This window comes from Dermacentor albipictus, unplaced genomic scaffold (genome assembly GCF_038994185.2).
Source record: "Dermacentor albipictus isolate Rhodes 1998 colony unplaced genomic scaffold, USDA_Dalb.pri_finalv2 scaffold_68, whole genome shotgun sequence".
Lineage (NCBI taxonomy): Eukaryota > Metazoa > Arthropoda > Arachnida > Ixodida > Ixodidae > Dermacentor > Dermacentor albipictus.
This window is the reverse complement of record NW_027225622.1, coordinates 32,098-52,831: the sequence shown is the minus strand read 5'-3', so window position 1 is coordinate 52,831 and position 20,734 is coordinate 32,098. Positions and strand designations below refer to the sequence as shown.

Here is a 20,734-nt window from a genome sequence, read left to right as displayed (position 1 = left end):
CGCCACGGCGTCGCTCGGCACCAGCATCGTGCCTTCTGAAAAATCCCTAAACGCTGCTGTCCCTAGGCACCTAGGATCAGGTCACGTGAGGGATTTTTTGTACGACAAATAGACGCACGCCGTGCAGCGTGCCGGCCATTTTCAAACGAACGAACGACTGCACAAGGTACAGTTTCCCTTCTCTAAAGTTGTTTCTTCATTCTGTGGTGAAAGCGGTGTTTTGCATGGCAGTTATACGCTCGGCGGTAGGCTCTGGCGTTTGTTTTCGCGGTCGTGCGGTCTGTTTAGTATGACGTGCGTCTTGTACGTGGTGTACGGTTCTGTGAGAGATGAAGTGGTTTAAGGCGTCACGGCCGGAGTTTCTGCTGGGGTTGAGGTGGACGGAACACGCAGCGCGATGTGTGCACGCATATTTGAGCCTACAATCAGCCTCGGAAATCAATTCTGTATTTCTGAGTGTTCCATTCACTAATGTGGCCTTATTGCAGTATTATCCTTTATTTCTAAGCTGCGGTTTAGGAGCCATGAAACATACGCGACGATCGTAACAGCGTGAGTACCGTTCTGCTACGATAGGAGTTGTGATGTTATACTTTAACAAGCTTTCAAACTGTTCGCTGCAGGTTACATTGCCTGACTACTTGGTTCGATGGATGAGGTTTCCGCCGCTGAAAAAAAGTTTTGGCTAGTAATAGCAGCATACTTTACAGTCTGAATTAAGCTTGTCCAGCAAAGGCACTGTTTTAAAACTGCGCGAGCATCCTAAGCAGTGGTAAGTGCTGGATTACATATATCTTTGTTCTATATACCGCATGGTCCAAGCATATGGCATCAGCGGTTATATATCTATATGTTGCGGCGTTAGCCCGTTTTCTCTTGCTTTTTCGAGAAAGAGGATGACAAACGACTTTTTTTTTCGGTTGTGTTCGTTCCGTTCTCTACGACGCACTCACACGTATTACGAAAATTTTGTCCTCAAAAATAGCCATCGCATTCTTTTTATGCGATCCCTTTCATATATTGTGGCTGTATACAGGCCAAAAAGGCAATGCCGAAGCGCACAGCTTATATATGTATCGTGATGGTTCACCAACCGCAGTGATTGCTGTGTTGAGCAGCACCATCGGCCTTATGCGGGAAGGCTAGCGTAGACATATAGTAATTTCGAGCCTACTAGACTTGAAGTGTGTGAGAACGATGTCGGTGCATCACAAATATTTGATAGCACCTGCCGCTCAGATGTTCCGTGGTTTCGAGCATGCGCTCTTATGTTGTTTTACTCCCTACGCCAAGCGATCAGACAGTGAGCTGATTTACCATTTGATGCTGGTAATAGCGAGACGCCAGTTTTCTTTGTTCAATTAAAACCGATATAAGCAAAATAGTTCACGACACATGCACACACCGCGACTGGTGCGTGCACCGCGGCTGATAAAGCGCGTCACATTTTTGCGCCCCCAAGACATATTTCCGCCTACTGTAGTTACCGATGCACGGAAGGGTTTCCCTGACGACCTTATACGAACGGACATAGCGGAAATTTCACAAAGTACGATCTAAAACAATCCGAAATCGTACCGCAGCACGCGACAGCAATACAATACTTTCAAGCAGGGCCGCGCCGTATCGCCCAAGCCAGAAAGGAGGAAAGGCTCGCCGCCAACAGTTCTCTAGAGGGTGTTGTCGCCGCGCGCCCTATCCTCCTCGCCCGATGACAGGATGAAAGATAGGACAAGTCGCGCGATGCGCTACGTGTCTTGTCTTTTTTCGTCCTTGTATCTTTGGCGCATTTACACGCCTGAAATGCTGAAGCAACTCGCCCAACTAGCTGTATGTGTTTCATAACATTATTTGCAAGATTTATATGGCAGTGCTCGTATGTTGAGGTGCAGATGAATTGTGCAGCGTCAGCCCTCGTTCGCGCCTGCCATTTCATAAATTTCGTACGTTAACACTGTATACCGTATTTGCTCGCATAATGATCGCACTTTTTTGTCAGAAAAACTGACGCAAATTTAGGGGTGCGATCATTACGCGGGTTAAATTTCCCGCGGAAAAAAATTTTTTTTTTTTGGTAGTGACTACAGTGACAGGGCCCGGTACGTTAACATTTGCACTACAGTGACGGGGCCCGGTACTTTAACATCCACACTACGGTGACGGGGCCCGTCGCTTTAACAACACTACACCTACGGGGCCGTTACTATAAAGATGTCGGTATTGGGGGCGAGGACGACTTACGGAGTCGCCATCTGTCGGAAGCGCCTCACATGCGTCGGCGTTAAATAAAGGTTAAATAAACATACTACGCGGCAGCCCTCCTGAACAATTTTGCAAGTACTCTCGAAATGGCAGTATTTTACCTTTAACATAATCATGTTGGACAAACAGAAAGCACAGAATGGTTTACATTGATTGATTGATTGATTAACCTTTATTTTACAGTCCTGCAGAACGCGTATTAGCACGTCGCGGGCCGCTCCCACGACGGGTCCGACAGGCCTAGCCTGCCAGCCGCATCGTGGGCCTGCTGGACAGCCCAACGTTGCTCAGCCAGGAGTGGGTTGCGGAGGGCCGCCTCCCTCCTAGCTGAGCTGCGGTCAGGGCTTGCGATAGAGATACATCCCCAGAGCATGTGCGAAAGTGTTGATCTATCCCCGCAAGCAGGGCACGCGTCATCAGTGTAAATCTCCGGATATATCGCATGTAACGTGAACAGGTTGGGATAGGTTTCTGTCTGCAACAGTCTGAATGTTGCAGGCCTCGAGCTTGGGGTGAGGAGGAGGGTATTGTCGCCACGAGAGATAGAAGTGTTTAAGAAGTTAAATTATAAGTGGCAGGCGCGTCCCTACCATGCATAACTGTAACCATGGTTTACAAACGCTATCTCTTTGTCTACTACATACAGTAAGCTTGGACACTGCGAGCGGTCGCCGCAATCGATTCCACCGAACCGGTTTGCGCGAAACGTAAGCAATCGCTGAGAAAACTATATGAAATATGTTCTTATAGTAGGATAGCTGTCTGTGTAACTAAATGTAGCATAACAGAATGAAGCTGCAATGCAGCGATCGCACGGGTTCGCGGTGACCGACTTCGCGTCTGCATGCATGTCCTCGCGCAATGTTTCGCTTTCGCTCCGAGCACGTTTTCGCACCGTGCCGTGAGCTTTATGCCGCAGCATATGAGCATTTGAAAGTACGCAAGCAACCATTGTTGCATGGACACTATCGGAGCTGTTCAAAAATAATTTAGTTATAGCTAGGGTCTTCGACGCCTACAGCGACTTGTGATATGTTCCGTCGCGATGATTCAGTCTTAATTTTCTTTTTCTTTTCTTCTAAAGTCTTGGAAGCTTCAATATCATTATTTCTCAAATTTCATCGAACTGCATGTTTATCGGTCTTCTAAGCGAGCAATTACCCGCTGCTTCTTTTTCTTATTTCAGTAGAATATTCATTATCTGGTGCTACACAAGCAGGAACATGTGCCGTGCCTTTTTTAACGTGTTTACCGTTCCCATTCCATTAGAATGAACTTTCTTTCTTTATTATAATCATCATAGGTGTTGTGCATACGCAAAAGATTGTACATTCGTGGACAAGTACCCATTGCGGTCGTTCGATCCGTATGTGTGCAATCAATGTATTCCATTACTGCACGGAAGTTGCTGACATCGTGAAATTCACGTGGTGTTGTGGACAGTACTGGAATAAAATACCGCGGTCCGTGAAGTGCTTGGCATCCCCATAGGCGCCAGCATCGAGAAGCTCATGCAGCTGGGGGTCCACAACACCTTCGATGAGGTTGGGTCACAGAAGTTAGTCCAGGTTGTCAGGCTCGCTTCCTCGCCTGCGGGGAGGCGGATCCTGGAGGCGCTGGACTTTAACCCGTCAGGGAAAGGCGGTGCGTGCTCGACGCGTGGTCGCGGGAGGCCGTCACGGTCTCGCCGTTCCCGCGCAACGTGCACCCGCAACGCAATGTAGGCACACGCCGGGCCCGAGCGGCCGCACTTCTCGGATCCGTCGCCGACGATCCACGATCGGTCGCGTTCGTCGACGTCGCCCAATACGGTTCGTCCGACCGGTTCGCGGCGGCCGTGGTGGATCACAGGGGCAACCTAACGCCGCGTCCGTGCGAGGCAGGTGTCCGGATTGCGGAGATCCATTCTGAACTTTAGAACACATGCTCTGGCGGTGTCCCTCGTTACGGGACCACGGTCATCTCACCACGGAAGAAGAGTGGGAGGAGGCGGTCAGGCACGGCCTGCCCGTCCCAACGTCGGAACGGCTCGCGGCGGCCCCCTCAGGGAGTTTCTGAGTCGCTCCTCAGGACCTTAATAAAGTTCACTGCCTGCCGTGAAGTGCTCGAAGTTGTTTGCATAGAATGTTTGAAAGAAGTGCGACCATTGACGTCGCTACAGTGTTGACTGCAGGGCTGAGGTTAAAGCGCCGGGCCCCGTTACTGTAGTGTATATGTTAAAGTACCGGGCCCCGCCACTGTACTGTATATGTTAAAGTGCCGGGCCCCGTCACTGTAGTGAATATGTTAAATTACCGGGCCCCGTCACTGTAGTACAAATGTTAAAGTGCCGGGCCCCGTCAGGGCCTCTTCGATTTTCGCAGTTCTGGCAGCCCGCTGGTAGCCAGACGGCAGCCAGCTAGTTCCGGTTCTGACAGGAAGTCACGTGGGCTGGGATCCCAAGACAACCCGAACCTGCCCGAAGTTTGCAAAATCGAACGCCGGTACAGCTGGCCAAATGTAAACATGCTACCAGCATGGCAGCGCCCGTCGAGGCCGACGCGCGCTCGGCGTAGTCGGCCCATTTATGCGTTCCCACCTTGAAAATGTATAGTTGCATTCAGGAATACGATCGATTTCGCGCGACTCGTCGCAGGACGCGTACTGGGCCAACCTCGCCTTGCGCAGCGCAACAGATGGCCTCCGACGCGGCAGATGACAAGACGCGAAATCGTGATTGTATACTCGAAAGCGATAGCTGGAAGATCCCTGTTCGCAGCGATCACGTCGCCCACCGGCGACATTGATGAGTTGGCGCTGTATCATCACAAGACATGAGAAAGCAGGTTATCGGGTACGTCTCATACGCATTAAATTTCGCGCCGACCTGCTTGAGCTTCGATTTCAGAAAGTTTGTTGTGGCTGATGGTGCTTCTCATTTAAGGAGCTGGACGCGGCTGGCGCGTGAAAATGCACGTCGCCTGTGACCAGCGAAACGTTTCACACGAAATACAACATTGGTCGCAATCATGAGAGCAATAAGCCAATGTACGTGTGTCTAAATGTACCCAGTGCAATCAGTGTATTCTTAGATCAACGGCCTGCAGTTCGAACACATAACGGTTTCGAGCTGCCACCTAGGCATACGACGGAGAGACGGAGCGAACACGGGCTAACTGCAAAGCCTTCGCTAACTGCAGAGAAAGGAGAGATATACATACGCGAAATATGTGAAAAGGAACGCCACCAGAGAAAGACGAAACCAAGATGTACCGCAATGTGTGAATGAGCGCCTACAACTTGCGTGGAACACGATGCAGATAACATGCACGCATGAGAGCGCGGCGCGCTGTTTACCACCGCGAAGAAGCAATCAGGGGACACACACACATAAAAGCTTCAAACGGTTCACCACGGCTCGTATCACACCGCTTCGCGATGCGGAACGGAGCGTTAGAACCTAAAAAGATAACGCTAGAAGTAAGGAAATCCGGAGATGACCGTATACAGTTGGCTGAGCGAGATAAATTGAAGTCCTCAAGCGCCCGCGTTGAAATCCGTGAAGTCCCCGTAAAGATGGCGGCGAGCGCCCATCGCCTCTTTTAGTCGTCTGCTAGCCAGAGAACTTCCAGAGAGCAGCCAGACCAAAATCGTCCTGGCAGGTTCTGGCAGCCCGCGGGTAGCCAGAACCGTCCAGCGCGAGCAAAACGAACGCCCGGCGGAAGTGCGTAGCGCGGTGGGCGGAGCAACCCGAGAAAAACGAAGACGCTCTGGCTGGCTCTGGCAGCCCGCGGGTAGCCAGAAGTGGAAAATCGAAGAAGCCCAGTAGTCACTACCTTTTTTTTTCGTTCCGCGTTTGCTGCGGTATGCGAGATTGCGGGTGCGGGACACCAAAACAAAAATGCTGTTGCCTTGCCATGAAACGGCGACGAAGCAGACACTGGCAGAAGAACCCAACAACGATGCTAAGGTGCCTTTTTCAGAAAGAGCCCGGCGGCACTACCTAGCTATAGCCGCAGCTGCATTTTTCTTGATGTGCTCTGCCACCTAGCGGAATTGGCGAAGCTCCATAGCTCGGCCGCGAAATGGCTCGAGTGTCTGCTGTTGTTGGTTACTATGTTACTCTATAGTTTTACTGTATTCGGCTGGTTGATGTAGTGTTTGTCCACTGATATGGTAAAGTTGTGAAAAAAAATCGCTATTCAATCTTGTTTTTGCAAGTTTGTGCATTTTTATGTGTTGAGGTTTTACCATGGTTGCAGCAGTGCTTGAGGACCTCAATTTTACAGACCACTGATTAAATTTTCTAAGATAGAGAAATGCTTTTTTTGTTTGACTTGGTGGATAGCGGTCACATTCGCCATGTTTCCTTGTATTGTTTTATTATACTTTTCAGGTTTCTTTTGTCGTCAAATATATAAAGGCAATTGGTGCAGTCCTTGCTGCTTTCTCCACCCTGTACTTAGTGCAGTCCAAACCAGCTGCTACATTGTGCAACACAGAGATGGCATTTTTGTGGAGAAGCATATTTCTTCCAGAGCCATTGACATTGGCTGGCTCAGCAGAAGCAAGAACTTGAATGAAGTGCGCCTACTGTCATATGATACTGTGGGTCCGTAGGCTAAAAAGGAAATTATGTGTGACCGCTCTAAACGGGACAAAGGAGGATGCTATTCAGCAACAGCTTGCTCTTAGTTGAATTGCACTTTTGGTTATATGCAGTATATGGTGATATTGGCATTCCCAAGCATTGTTCTGAAGAGCAGCTCTGTGCCAAGATGTACACATGAATGTGAGATTAAGGAACGGGCTGTTTTCTACACTCCTATTCCTAGGTTGTATTTGTAGAACCTCTGCTTGCTTGGAGCAAACTTCATCTGTCCAAGAGCATGTCTGTTGAGGCTGAATAAAGAAGGCGTCATATACAGTACTACATGATTAACTTCTCAGGCAAGATCGCCTGAGAATCTCGCTTTCTGAATGTTCGCTTGCCCTCTTGCAATTGCCTGGCGCTACGCTTTCATCAGCATGACGTCCAGTGAATTACGAGAGGGCAAGCGAACGTTTGGAAAGTAAGATGTTTGCACAATCTTGGCTCTGGCTTTTTTTGTAGTATTAAACATTAGAGCTACTTGGGAAATCACTTGAGTCCCGCAACTGGCTATGTCACTGCGTAGCAGCACTGTTTACAGTCTCCGATTTAGCTCTCTTTAGTGTAGATTGTCCATGTGTCCCTGTGGGGGAACTGCATAAAAGCGTTCCTCCACCCTTTCCTTCTTCGTCCTCTGCCCCTTTTCTCTCTCTCCCTCCTTTGCTGCCATTTCAGTCAACCCCCGTGGGGTCCCTCCAGACAGGGCAGGAGGTCATCGTTTCCCCAAACAGGGAAAGGCACATTACAACCAATGCCTGGGTAAGGCAGCCAAACAAGCGAAACTTTTCCCCTTCATCCCCTCATGCTTAGTTTACCACTGTCTCTCGGTCCATCTCTCTTCCTGTTCAGTCTTTCTTTGGCGTTGCATGGCACTGTCTCAAAGGGTGGATACAGCCATCACAATGACTGGTTGCATTGGTGTGATTCTGAATGACCTTGCATGCTGCAGGGCAGCATTTGCCACATTCGTTGCTAATTAAATAAGGTTATTTCAGCTTTTCAATTACTAACACTGCTTCTGCATATTTGGTGGTACCTTTGCATGTTTGTGCATCTGCCTCTGCGGGTGTGTTTATGTGCCTATATCCATATTCTACCAGTTAAAATTACTTAATGACTAGTGTGTGCCAATACATCTGAAATGATGTCATTTTGCATATTTGTATGTTATGACATTTTGTTGTTTCATCACGCATGTACTTAGTGGATATTCTTATTTAAGCTTTGCAGTAAGTTTAAATGAGGCTACTGTGCAAATAGAAACCTGAGGAGCTTTTAATATTAATATTATATTATTTCTGTATGTCTTCCCAAACTAAAAGCACCATTCACACATAGGACTATATGAATAGCACGACCTAGTACACAGTATACCAATGTCAGCTTATTAGAGCTTGATTCAGCTAATCAGGGCTTGCAGACAGCCATTTTCACCTCCTAAAATTTTACTATTGGTTGTACATGAGTAAAATTATTTTTTTTTCTCCCCGACTATTTTGGAAACCTATGCTGTCTTGCTGGTATTAAAGAGTTCTGTTCGCAACTGTCACTTGGGGTCTTCAACTCCATTTTTTCGTAAGCCTGTGAATACGTGCATTGGGTTGGGACTGGCATGTCATTTACATTTAACTTCACAACTGCACAAAATTGGTGAAGGTTGTTGGTGCTTGCAGCTACCAGGGCCTTTTATTTTTCAATCTCTTTAGGAAGCTCCGAAAGAGGGGCATAGAAAAATGTTTCCATGGACCAATATAACCATATCGTCAGAATTAATGTGTGACAGGCCACTACTAATGTGCCTGCAAAACAATGATGTTTCTGTGAACCTTGGCATGGGTTGTGGACCTGCGTGCTCCATTCTACATATAGCTTGTGCCTCTTGTTGCAGAGCAGTGTCACTTGATTGCATAGTAAAGCAGTACTTTCACTAAACACACAAACTGCACAATCGTGTGATGGGGAATAAAAAGAAATGTGATGAAAACTTACTTCCAATCAGTCCAATCAGACGGCGTCCCGCTGACGTATGCTCGTGTGGTAACTCGACTCCAGGAGGGAGAGGTATGGTTTGCACAGGAAATTAGCTCCAGCACACTAGCCGTGTCTGCCATGTTACCATTGCCACGGCGGTGCCCTGAGATTGAGCTCAAGGCACAAGCTGGGGAGCGAGGTGCGAAAAGGCACCTCGATCCCCGCACAGGATCTCAACATGAAAGTCTCAAAAGTAGTGGTTCAAGGCAGCGGGATAATCCAAATAGCGGTGGTGGCTTCTAATAATACTATTTCAGTCCTGCAGTCACGGCTTAATGTCCAGAACATCCGACAGCAAAGGGCTTCACCTCCTGAACTTTTGGAAAACCTTATACATTGGCACTATAGGGTGAAAGGGGTTCGGATTATCGGGCATGTTCGAAAAATCAGGGTTAGAACATATGCCATAGGGTGTGCAACTAAGAAGTTATTTACATAAATATTCAATTACTGAATGGATTGTATTGGTTTTTCTTTCAAATGATGTCTGTCCTGGCAGCTGATTCTTCTGTAGTGAGGTGGTTTGACTAAATTTTAGGCTTTATTAAAGAAAGTGCTTAAAGTAGAAAAAGAAATCTATACTGAAGTGTAAGGCTGAGCTACATGGCCCAATTTTGTACATCATTTGCCTATATCAGACTTAATGCTTCAATATTTTCTTTTAAGTGGCGAGCTTTTGTGCCAACACTCAGTTATGTCATGCAAACTAGTATATAAACACACTTGAGTTTCATATGCCATATGCAGGTCTTTCAAGCCCCATGATCCAGCACTTTAGCTCCACATAATGTCCTACATACTTGGTCCAAGGACTGCACTTGTTTTTCTTCAAGTTTGGTTCATGTTCTTAAGGTTCAGCCCATACAGAAAAGACATTAAATAAATGCACACCTGACATGCTTGCCACTTGCTGTGTGCAACGACCTTGAGAAGCCTATATTTTGGCTTTGCCTGGTATTTATTATTGCTGGCACGTGAGTGTATAGCTACAGTAGTGAAAGTTGGTTCAACACTGAAGCAAATGTTTCTAGGTAAAGGTAACTTCGGACGTTGGGCCCGATTAAGGTTGCACAGTAATAAAAGGCTGCTGGTTTTCTCATGAGATATGAGCAGAATGTTACAATGGAAAGTGCCTGCATATCGGGAGGCACAGGATTAATGAAACCTTACTTCACAAATGCATGGGAAATCTTGCCCAGGGCATTGCACAGCAGCAGGCACTGCCTATGCAAAGCTGCATACATTGTACAAACAGAAGCAGTTGGGTGGAAAGCATGATGGAACAAGACACAGGGTGGCACTGCTATGCAAATTTTGTGACAACACTGATGCTCTAAGTCAATTGGCCTCCCTCTGACTCGATTGCAAAAGCAAGGAACGGACTGAAGAGAAGCTCGACACGCCATGCATGGTGCCTCTATGTACTGCACCGATACCATGCGGAGATAGCGCAACACTTAAAGAACGGCAGTGTGGCCTGTGGACCGATAAGTTTAGAAATGCCTTTTTTTTTCTCCCATTACATACAGTGCATCCCATACACAAGAATATATGTCATTTGCCTTTCGTCTCCTTTCAAGCATCACACCACCTGGAATGCCACAGAAGTCCTTCCAGTCAGTGCCCATGCTAGGTCTAGTCACTTGTACATTAGCTTCAAAAGCTTTAGTGACTACTGTACCATCTTCTAGGTGTTATAATTCCTTCCTTGCACACATGTACATACATGTGCACATTCTCTGTTATTGCACGGTTGTTGCCTAGTGCCTCATTTAGTGAATCAACATTTGAGACATGTGCCAGTGTTGAGAGTACCACCTTGGATGCTTGCCTCTGTGTGCTTGCAGTCAAACCCCCAGAAGAATGCATGGTTGGACCAAAGCAACCCACGGCAGGCGGGCAACACACTGCTTGCTGAGAAGCTGGTGCATCAGGGAGGCGGGGCAGGTGGCGTGCCCCAGGGATCGGTCCAGGTTGTCTCCTCTACCAATGGTGACCTGGCCAATGACGACCCCACCACGGGCCACTCCAACACACCCATCGCATTACCCGTCGAAGTGGAGGTTGTCCCGGATACCAAGTGAGTTGTCATATTCCAGCCATGCTGGTCTTGCTCTTTGAAGCTGTGTACCTGTACTGACCACATTCACAGATACTTTCACATCACATTGGAATATTCTTTCACATCTGTCTCACTTCAATGAGTCTGGTACAATTCGTCGCTGTGATGATGGCCGTTCTGTGCACTGGCTTAACCAATTATCTGTCTAATGTGACTGGATACAGTCCCTAGTCGCGAACACGTACAGGCTGTTAAGTGGACAATGCCGTCCTTCGAATGAAGTGGTCACTTCGCAAGGAAAAATTCCAGGGTGAATATTTTGCAACCAGCTGCTCATGAGGTCACTCAAATGCACTTCAGTACAGGGAAATTGCGTTACTCAAGAAACTTTCTATTGTAGGAATCGCCGAGGGGTATTGAAGCACACTGTCTTTATTCAATTAAGGGGCAGCACTATGCTCCGCCATTTCAGATTCAGATTTATTGGTTCCAAAACAGAAGTAATTACATGACGAATATACAGACGAGGGTCCCAAAGTCAAAGAACTGTAGTGGGACCCTCGGTTAATAATAACAACATTGATGGTGATATCAATAGACAGCAAATTAGCGTATTATAAAACATCTACAGATCAAACACATCATCAGTCAAGAAAGAGCTTTAGAGCGGGCCAGCGCTCTTTGTGAATAGGGTGTCAAGTTTTTGCAGAATTGGTGTCAGATGCAGACTATTTTTCTTATAAGTTAATTTTTCCTGCATTGTATATTTTATTAAAAAATGATTACCCTGAATATCATCCAAATGAACATGGAGCAGTGAATGTGCATATGCTGTTGTTGACAGTTGAATTGTGGCATCATAGGAATCAGATCAGTGCCTTTCGCAGACAGAAGGAAAGGGAAAACTAGACCACTTATGTGGCAAGAGAAAGTAGGAAGGCTTTCATAACATGCAAAATGCACCATAGGAAGAGGGGCTTTCTTCACTACAAATTTGCCGCTGTTGTTCCCACACTGAACGCAATGCTCGCAACAAATTAGTGGCGCAGTAGGTTTTTAATTTGTTCCATCTTGCTTGAGCTACAACATTCAAGCTATTAAATCACATTGAATAAATTTATTTATCCCGTAAATAAGTGCAGTAATGTCAGTGGGTTGGTTAGTCTGTAAACTACCTATAGGTCGCCTACCAATTGTTATTCTCTGGCAAATTTGCCCACAGCAGTTGTGAAGCTAATCATTGTCCGCCTTGGCTGTTCTAGGTGCTGCTGCTTTTTCAAGAAGAAAAAAAAGATAGGGCGCCAAAAGTGACTGGCCCTGGCGGCTTCGGCCACACCGGACCAGGAGGCCACGCTGCTCTGGACATCCCCTTCCGATTCCAAGGAGAGTGTGCCCTGTGCTGCTGCCCCCCCGCATGCCACAGCGGCTGCTGGTGCGCCACACATCTCGTCCTCGGCCTTCTGATGGCACTGCACTATTTATACCGGACACTCCCCACCACATCTCTCAAACCACCCGGATTGCTGAAGAAGAGAAGGGCGGCCATTCGTCGCCCATCTCTCTTTTGACGCTTGGTCGGTTTTGAGGGGGGGGGGGGGGCGCACTGCTGCTGTGTCAGACATGGTGTGCAGTCTTACTCGCATGGTGAAGAGACAGGAGGCAGTTTTCCTTTATTATTCTTTTTCTCTATGGAGGTGTTCACAGTGGCCCAACTGTTGCTAGGGCTGTTGTGCAATGGCAGTGTTGAAAGTCAGTGGGCCTTCCCCAAGCCCTCCTCCACTCTCCCATTTTGTTTCTTTATCCAGGTGACCTGTCTTGCCAGTTACTACACACCCATGGACAAGTGGTGTCATAAGTTGCCAGTTGTCTTGTGAATGCGTAACACTTGACCGACAGTGGTGTGCTGGAGGTGGTGGCCCTGTTTTTTTTTTCCCCTCTTCTGCTGCAGCTGCAGTTGCTGAAAAGAGCTGGCAAGTGAAATTTACAGCAGTGCAGATGTTCTTGTATGTACGTGTATGGGTGTATCTGGATCACTTGAGAGAGGCCCAAAAACTTGTGTTATACTGCCTCGGAGGATGACAGTTTTCCAGCTGTCTTGCCTTCCATTTGCCCACCTGGCCTAAGAGAGGTCTCTTTTTTTTGTTCGTTAAGTGCTTTTTTTTTTCCTCTTTCTTTGTTACATTCTTTGGTTCTGACAGAAACTGTGGCTCGCTGGTGAGTTAGGTTTTTGTTTCAATGCCGCTGCCCCTTTGCGTGCCTCTCACCTCTGTTACGTCTAACATCGTGTACCTACAGGCGCATGTTGATGAATGTGCATGCTGAATACACATGCGAGTACACGTAGTCCCGGTCACTTGAGCAGAGCAGAGAGGGCAAAAAATTTTTCCCATTAAGCTAAAAAAGTGAGCAGTGTTGCCTCTCACCCAGCCGCGTCACATCCTTTGGTAGCTGGCACATGACACCGCAGCCTTCTTATCGAGTGAGAGCGCATCCCTGGTGCAGATCCCTGTGAGGAGTGAACAGTCAAGTCGCAGCAAAGTGGTGGTTGCACAAGGAAGTAGTGATCGTCAAGCACAAATGCAGGGAAGAATTATGAAAGAAAGACAAGGCAAGCTGTGCATGTCTGAAGGAGCTTGCTGGTCGTGCTCGCAGTGGATGAAGTTAGGGAACGGAGAGGGTCAGTGTTTGAGGGTCTTCGCCTGGCCCCCCACACACAAAAGAAAAAAGACGTTTGCGTGTTGTTTCCCACAAACCGTGTACAAATTGTAAAGAATAGTTTGTTCTTTCTTTCCTCTTGCTGTGAAATCTTTTTGTGTACCAGTCTTTCCTAGTTTATTTTTGTGTTTTGTTTTGAGTAGGTTTCTTTTTTCTTGTAATAATCAGGTTAAAGGAAACGACTCATAGCAGTGTTGGAAGCTAAGAATAGCAAGGTCATAGGCATCAGAATAATATCCTGATTTATTACAGCCAACAGAGGTGATGACAGCCTCTTGTTGTCTTTCTGTCTCCCCTCCACCCCCCTAATTCTATGCCATGTATGTCATTGCTGTAATGGAGTGCGCCTCTTTCCTCCCTGTGTATAATACATTTATCTCTGCTGCCTTGTACATAAAGAAACATAATAGGTGGAACAAGAGATGCTGCTACTTTTTTTTTTCCCTGCCCTTTAATTCTTGTCTTCACTTTTATCTGGGCATGTTACAAGCACAGTTGTTAGCGTCTTCTCACAGCACTTTTAGTAAAAAAGACGGCGGAAGTCGTCTGTGTGCGGACCATTTGTTGCCTTTGCAGCCTTGGAAGTGACGCAAAGGAATGGCATTGAAGACATTGTTAAAATATAGCTTAAATCTGGTGGTTTCTGAAACTTTTTTTTTTCTATTCCATTCCTTCCCTTCTCATTTTTTTCAGCATGTCATTTCTGCCGTGGTACTTAGTCATTTTGTAGAGGCACAGCTTACTCTCGCCTGATTATCATGCGCGTGTCGTGTCTTCAATACCCCCCCCCCCCCCCCTGTTAGCTTTGCCTTTTCACACTAGAATGAATGGTTTTTGATCTCATGCACACTGCTCTCCCATATGTATATTACTTGTTGCCTCCGTGAATGTGTTTATGCATGTGTGCATTCTTACTCTTGCTCATGTCGCTTTGAATTCACCTGCATCGATCAGCGCACAATCCGATAGGCGGAAGCGATGTGGCAAACTCGTCTGTCTTGCAGTGCTTCTAGTTTGACAAATTGTGCTGTGCTTTAAATGCTTTTAAATTTCTGAACACTTTTGTTCTGTTTGTTCCTTTCCCATCACCTTTCTTTTTTCCCATGTCTGGTCTTGGTTGCATGGTATTTCTTTAAATAGTTGTAGCTTGGAACAATGCAATACCGGTGGATTTCTTTATTTTGTCTCCGATTGTTTCATTGCATTGCATGCGTGGTCCCACAGTGCGTCACCCAGGCAGCCACACAAGCTGCCCAGAGTTACAAAGCGTATGGACTTGCTCTTTCTGCTGTTGTTTTTGAGGCATGGGATGGGCCCTACCACGACACTATTTCCTTTCCCTTTGGATGTGATACTTCGAGCTCAGACAGCCGCAATAGCATATTGCCCCTCTACAGAAAAGACGAGATGATGCAGGGCATTCGGCAAGTTATGGCAAAAGGTGGATGGATGTGACTTAGTGAGTCCTTGTAAAAGAAAAAAAAAAAAAAAAAGGCAGCCAGCTTCTGTTGGCAACTGTTAGTGAAATTGTTTCTTTAGATAGCACAGACTTTGCTGTTTCAGCATGCTTATGCCTTGATTTTAATGACACGATATCTGAAAGCTGTAGACGTTTGGGAAGCTATCCAGCCAACTGTTTTGTTTACTACACTTTTGCTGAATGTTATCAATAAGAATAAAGATTGCACAATAAAGAGTGCCTGGCTTTAGTAGAACATATTGTGTTCACCACAAACATATTCCCTCGTTCAATAAAAGCGGGATAAAGTGTTCAGTGGACGAGATTGTGGTGCACACACAACACACTTTCTGTCCCCTGAAGTGAAGTGTGTGGTGGTTTCAAAGCATTTTTCTCCGAGGAGCATTGCCTTGGGCAGTGCTGCTGCTGTCTTTTCCCTCGCTGGTTGTAGTGCTCGTTATAGTCTGTGTGGCAAGCCAAAGATGTAATGCAAGGGAAAGTTTTCTTGGGCATGAGAAGTTCATGGGAGATGGAAGCCAGATCAAGAAAAGTTTTTCTGAAACCCCTCCTTATGGTCTGCATCAATTATGCTACACAGATAGCCTTGTATTGAAGCTGAACTTTGTATACATACACACAAATGCAAGCTGTTGTGATGATCAGTGTGTGGCAGAAAGCTGGATCTTGTTTCTTTTGCATACTGAACAATTTTTTATTTCATATAAATTTTAAGTAAAATGCATTCCCTCCTCCCATCCTTCTCTTACGAGGATAGTTCAGTGAACTTCAGTCACTCCAAACCGTTTCTGCTTTCCGTGAGTGGTGAGAGAATAAACAAAGCATGCAGAATGTTGCAGATGTCTGAAGCGTTCTTTATTCACAATTCTTCACATATATATACAGCAAATAGGTGATATGACTTGCAGCATGATAGCCCAAGAACAGGAGAGGCAGCAGCAACTACGAAGATGAGCTGCCGCTTGCACTGCTGTCAAATGTATCGGAACTAGTCGCCGTTTCAGATGGCTGCTCTCGATTATCATCTTCAGAGGCACTTGTCTTCACGAGGAATCCTGAAATTTCTTTCTGCCAGGGTGGGGTTGGCCGTGGGCAGTAAGCATTGCCACCGCCGTACTTATCTGAAATGTGGAAAAAAAATTTGTGTTTGTGAATGCATTGCTGTATGTACTTGCGTGAACAAGAAAGGTGGCGTATTTCAATGTGAACAGCAGCCTTTTCGGGCAGATGTACTTTGTCCAGTGCTGAGGTCCTAGCTTGAGAGCTTTAACATGAGCACATTGTGATAAGGGGTTGAGGTTGTTAAAATTGTGAAGCATGAACAAAACTCTGTTGAATAATGGCTGAACAGAATTTTAAACTGCCATTGTGTACACTGATTACCAAAAGACCACTTTAGTGCAGATTCCAAGCAAACAAGCTTTTTTCAAATGTGACAAACAGCATGTAATGCACAAGTTGCTGAACCATTTTCAGCTAGAAAATTTTATGCAGGACACTGCCTATACTACGGAGTGGTACAACGGCACTATTACTCAGTATTTTTAATGTGGCTGCACTGTGCAACAAAACAAGCAGGCTGTTTCGTATATGCAGCCTGGCACTGGTGCTTACAACTGTAATACCTGTGTCGTTCACACCACCACAAAGGCCGCAATTTGTCTGAGACTGATTTCGTCAGCACGCTGCAGTAGCTTCGCAACAGCTCACGAATATGAAACCACTACCGTCTCCACCTTGCTTCTGTGCGATCGGCAGCTGTCGGTAATGCAAACGAGTTTTTGCAAATGCACCGTGCTTCAATCTTGCTGGTTGAAAAAATAGTGACTGGCATATTAAGGAACGTAATGTATCTGTGTTGCCAAGTTCACGGACCGCTGCTGCAACTGCCCGTGCGTGTTACTGGCACTTCAAGATGTATGGCTTTCCTCAAGGATACATAATATTGCTCATCTGCCAGTGTTGTATCGCTAACCTTTAAAGAAAGTGCTTCAGCCTTGGAACGTTGGCAAGAGTGTTTAACAATGACAGAAGGAGTAGCCCCACGTCCCGTCATAGTAAGTTTCGCGCGCAGGATCAAAACACAGCCACCCCTACTGGTACAGAGACTTGCGCCCACTGTATCACCAACGTGTCAATGAGAATGGGCGTGCACGTGAATATGTGTGCACCATATACACACAATAAATGACTGGCTACACCGATAGCACACGAGTGGTCAAAGCAGAATGTTTCGAGACGGTCCACAAGAGTAAGCGAGTTGCTAGCGATAATACATCTTTGCTAGAAGGTATTGCAACACACAAAACAGCTACGTTTAAAAGCTTATGTGCAGCAAGAACAAATCTACCGGAACTGAGCACACCCGCGAGCGATTAGGTGGAAATAATCGTGTAGCAACAGCACCGAGGAAACTTACAGAATCAGAAACGTGACAAGCTGCTGCTTCAAAATATTTACCAACTAATGAATGAAGAGCAAAACACACTAATTCCGATTCAATTGGTAAGTAGAAAATCTGGATAGCTTGGAATGCATATTTAGCCCTCTTTTAGAACAAGCACCATATGCACTGCTCCCCCGATTGGACATAGCCTAATCAGCTGCAAAAGCGCTTTTGCATTTCCTCTGAGGCTTGGCCAAAGCTTCGTGTCATGTCATTCACCCGGTCATCGGTTACGATATCCCGAAACAGGTTTGTTATGCCGCACCGTGGTGTCGGACGCCTACTGTAAACATGGAGGCAGTTAAGGCAAGCAATTGACGCGTGGCTACGTGATCAAACATGGCAGCGCCCACAGGATCGCCGCGAAAAGGGGTGAATGACGCGACCCTAGGGCCCGTATTCAGAAACAGAACTTAAGTAGGGCGTCAATAAGTGCGAGAAAAGTACAAGTGTTAGGAAAGTTTTAGACCAGTTCTTCAAAAACGACACTTAAGTATCACTTTCGAAAGTAACACTTTTCGAGTCAAGTATGTCCTCTGGTGTCGAGGATGCGTAAATATTTGACGTGTACGATAGGTTCAATCGCAAAAAAATAATTTTTGCAGCAGAGTAATGTGGATATAACTGTTGCAGTGCTTGCTCGCGCATTCTTCTGAGTAAAACACAAAGAACGGTTTGGTTTTAGCGCTTTACTCAAACTCGTCTGGCCACAAGTTATCGTTGGCTCTCGCAGCCACTGCGGTTCTGCGTGTCGCCGACTCGACTTTTTTTTTTGTTGTTTTGCTGCTGAAAACTTGCGGTGTTCTTGCGCAGAGAGTGTGCGTGCGTTGCGTATTATCAACGCGCGCGGACGATGGAAAAAAGGAAAACAAACTTTTCCGAGGAAGAACGTGCCGTGCTCCTTGAGTTCGTTTCGCGCCATCGCAGCCTTTCGACAGTGAAAAACTTCCGCGTCATCTCCTCCGGGACTTCTGATGGGTACATGAGTGCGGTCAATGCACCCGCTCACACCAGGAAACCGTGCGATGGCGTAGAACTCGTCCATTACTGATGCCAAATCATTACCATTTCGCAACTTCACGAGCTGCGGGAACAAAGTCTCGGCAATCATTCTTGACATTCGTGCAATGATTCGAGACACAGTTGCTTGCGAAACATTAACGAGGTTCCCGGTGACAACCTGAAATGTTCCGGTGCCGTAGAATCGCAGCACGATTAGAAGCTGGAGCAGCGGCGGTACGGGGTGACCGCGTTCATTGTCTTTGGGGACCAGTGGCAGCATTTCCAAAAGCCGTAGCACCGCTTGCTTGGAAAATGGTACCGCCACGAGAATCCCGCGTCGTTGTATGCTTCCATGGGATTCTGTCGATCCTTAAGCCGTGGCCGTAATGGCGACACGTATCGGTATGCCTCATCCTTCGTAATATTGCGCACACGTCCGGCGAAATCAGCAAAGTCGTCGACGCTGCCGTAGTAGGCGGCCTTCTTGCTTGGTAAGCGAGAGTAGCGAAAGTCACACTTAAGGTTGCCAATGACCGTACTTTACTTTCCGGCACTCAAGTGTCGATTAAAGTCTACTTTAAGTACAAGATTTGTCTATGAAAGGCGTTAAGCATCGACCGGCTACTTAAGTCATAAGTTAAGGGTAAGTTCCGTTTGTGAACACGGGCCTAGGTGACCCAAGTTGGCGGGAAAACGGTCGGAGACGGGCAAACGCCGGAAAGGGCTTAGAATGCTAATAAACTGATTGAGATGAAACATTCGTAAGCAGTGATCCGTTGGAGAGGGGCAAAAAGTGCCGCGTAACCTCCTGAAATGACGGTAATATCGACCGGTGAGCCGGAGCTGCATAGTCTTACCAGCGTGCATTTACCGTTCCTTAAGCACTGCATCGCTAGTTGGCACGACGCCAAGTCTCTGCTATCGGCCACACACTGTCAAGAATGATAAGAAACGAATAGAACCGAAGGAAAAGTATCATTTCATAACTCGGATCTGGTTTCGATTACCACGGCCGGTGGATGTGACGGACCACCGGCAGAAACCGCGCCACGAGAACGGAAGGCGTGCAAACTCGTATTCTTACATTAATGCTCGTGCTACCGACAGTAAACGCTTAAAACCTCTACACGAGAACAAAACATGACAGCGCTTAAATGTCATGCGATTTCTCTCGTACCAAAACACGGCAGCGCTTAAATAGCATGCGATTTCTCTCGTACTCGCGCCATCACTGTGCAGATATCAACGAAGCAATACACTGCTACACAATGCCGCGAGCTTTTCCGCCGCATATCAAACCACATACCTCCTTTGGTCTTTCGAGAAGTCGGTGAGCTGGAACTGGAGGCACCTGCGCGACTGCTCAAAGTTTTCCCGAAAGACTTTGCACCCACAACTGCGGAAGAGACATGACACGATGTTGTGCGAGAACCGCCTTATTTGCGAACTCAAGAGTAACCACAGCTCGCGCATACTTACCTCGGCTGGCACCGTCCGCCTTCGTTCGCACCATGGCTACTGCGTCGCCTTGACGCAAGGTAATGCCTATGAGTGGCACAAGGCCTCCCTCGAAATGGTCGGCACAGTAAAGCGCTCAACGCTGAATAGCACAACTATCCGTACCCTGAACACTCGCACTGGGCCCAAAGTGGCGCGAAATTTTGCGCGCGTTTTGACAATGACAATGCCTCCTTTACTAGATGCCAGCCGCGTTGCTCGCTTTCCCATTGCGGCTGCGGTTGCCTTAGTTGAAGTTAGTTCAGCAAAAATTCCGTGAGGCGGCGCTCGTTGCCTTTTCAACTTTCGGCGGATGTGGCAGCGGCGGCTGAATGCTCAGCCGGCGCTTTATATGCGCGGGCGTCTGTTAGCGAGCGTTATCGCGGGCCCCCGAGATGGCAACAGACGCCAAGATAATCTCGGAGGCCGCAGCACGTGATCTAGGTTGCAGATGTCCGCCACAAGCGGCGCTCGTTGCCTTTTCGCGGAGGAGAGAAACGGGAGAGGGCCAGGAACCGAGTTTACGGACAACGCGGCTGGCATCTAGTAAAGGAGGCATTGAGCAAGCCGAACGCGCCGAACGCGATTTTTTTTTTCTTCTCGTGAGTACAT

The 20,734-nt window shown here is 47.1% G+C and overlaps 2 protein-coding genes across 4 annotated transcripts; one reads left to right on the top strand and one right to left on the bottom strand.

Annotated features, from left to right (window-relative positions):
* Positions 1-92: 92 nt before the first annotated feature.
* On the top strand, positions 93-15,479 carry LOC139053094 (casein kinase I-like). Of its 3 annotated transcripts, none has more exons than XR_011510215.1 (4): positions 106-166; positions 7,568-7,651; positions 10,771-11,003; positions 12,248-15,479. XR_011510215.1 is itself a non-coding variant. In XM_070530247.1 (4 exons), exons 1-4 carry the CDS (start codon positions 6,143-6,145, stop codon positions 12,294-12,296), a joined length of 435 nt encoding a protein of 144 aa, XP_070386348.1. In that variant the 5' UTR covers positions 6,128-6,142; the 3' UTR covers positions 12,297-15,479. The 3 variants fall into 3 exon arrangements, 1 of the variants encoding a protein (XP_070386348.1); XM_070530247.1 differs by lacking the exon at positions 106-166 and adding an exon at positions 6,128-6,211; XR_011510214.1 differs by lacking the exon at positions 7,568-7,651 and having other exon boundaries at positions 93-166.
* A 531-nt stretch (positions 15,480-16,010) lies between these two features.
* Positions 16,011-20,309, bottom strand: LOC139053095 (PCNA-associated factor-like). Its single transcript, XM_070530248.1, has 3 exons — positions 20,105-20,309; positions 19,932-20,021; positions 16,011-16,298 (listed from the first exon to the last, which is right to left on the bottom strand). The coding sequence occupies exons 1-3, from the start codon at positions 20,136-20,138 to the stop codon at positions 16,120-16,122; spliced, it is 303 nt and encodes a 100-aa protein (XP_070386349.1). The 5' UTR covers positions 20,139-20,309; the 3' UTR covers positions 16,011-16,119.
* Positions 20,310-20,734: the final 425 nt, after the last annotated feature.

Excerpts from the sequence above, each read along its gene's own strand:
- LOC139053094 (XM_070530247.1), top strand. The coding sequence starts at position 6,143 with ATGCTGTTGCCTTGCCATGAAACGGCGACGAAGCAGACACTGGCAGAA. Across the intron at positions 6,212-7,567 it reads AACCCAACAACGATGCTAAG|TCAACCCCCGTGGGGTCCCT; the intron begins GTGCCTTTTTCA and ends CTGCCATTTCAG. Across the intron at positions 7,652-10,770 it reads ACATTACAACCAATGCCTGG|TCAAACCCCCAGAAGAATGC; the intron begins GTAAGGCAGCCA and ends GTGTGCTTGCAG.
- LOC139053095 (XM_070530248.1), bottom strand. The coding sequence starts at position 20,138 with ATGGTGCGAACGAAGGCGGACGGTGCCAGCCGAG. Across the intron at positions 20,022-20,104 it reads GGCGGACGGTGCCAGCCGAG|TTGTGGGTGCAAAGTCTTTC; the intron begins GTAAGTATGCGC and ends TCTCTTCCGCAG. Across the intron at positions 16,299-19,931 it reads TTCTCGAAAGACCAAAGGAG|ATAAGTACGGCGGTGGCAAT; the intron begins GTATGTGGTTTG and ends TCCACATTTCAG.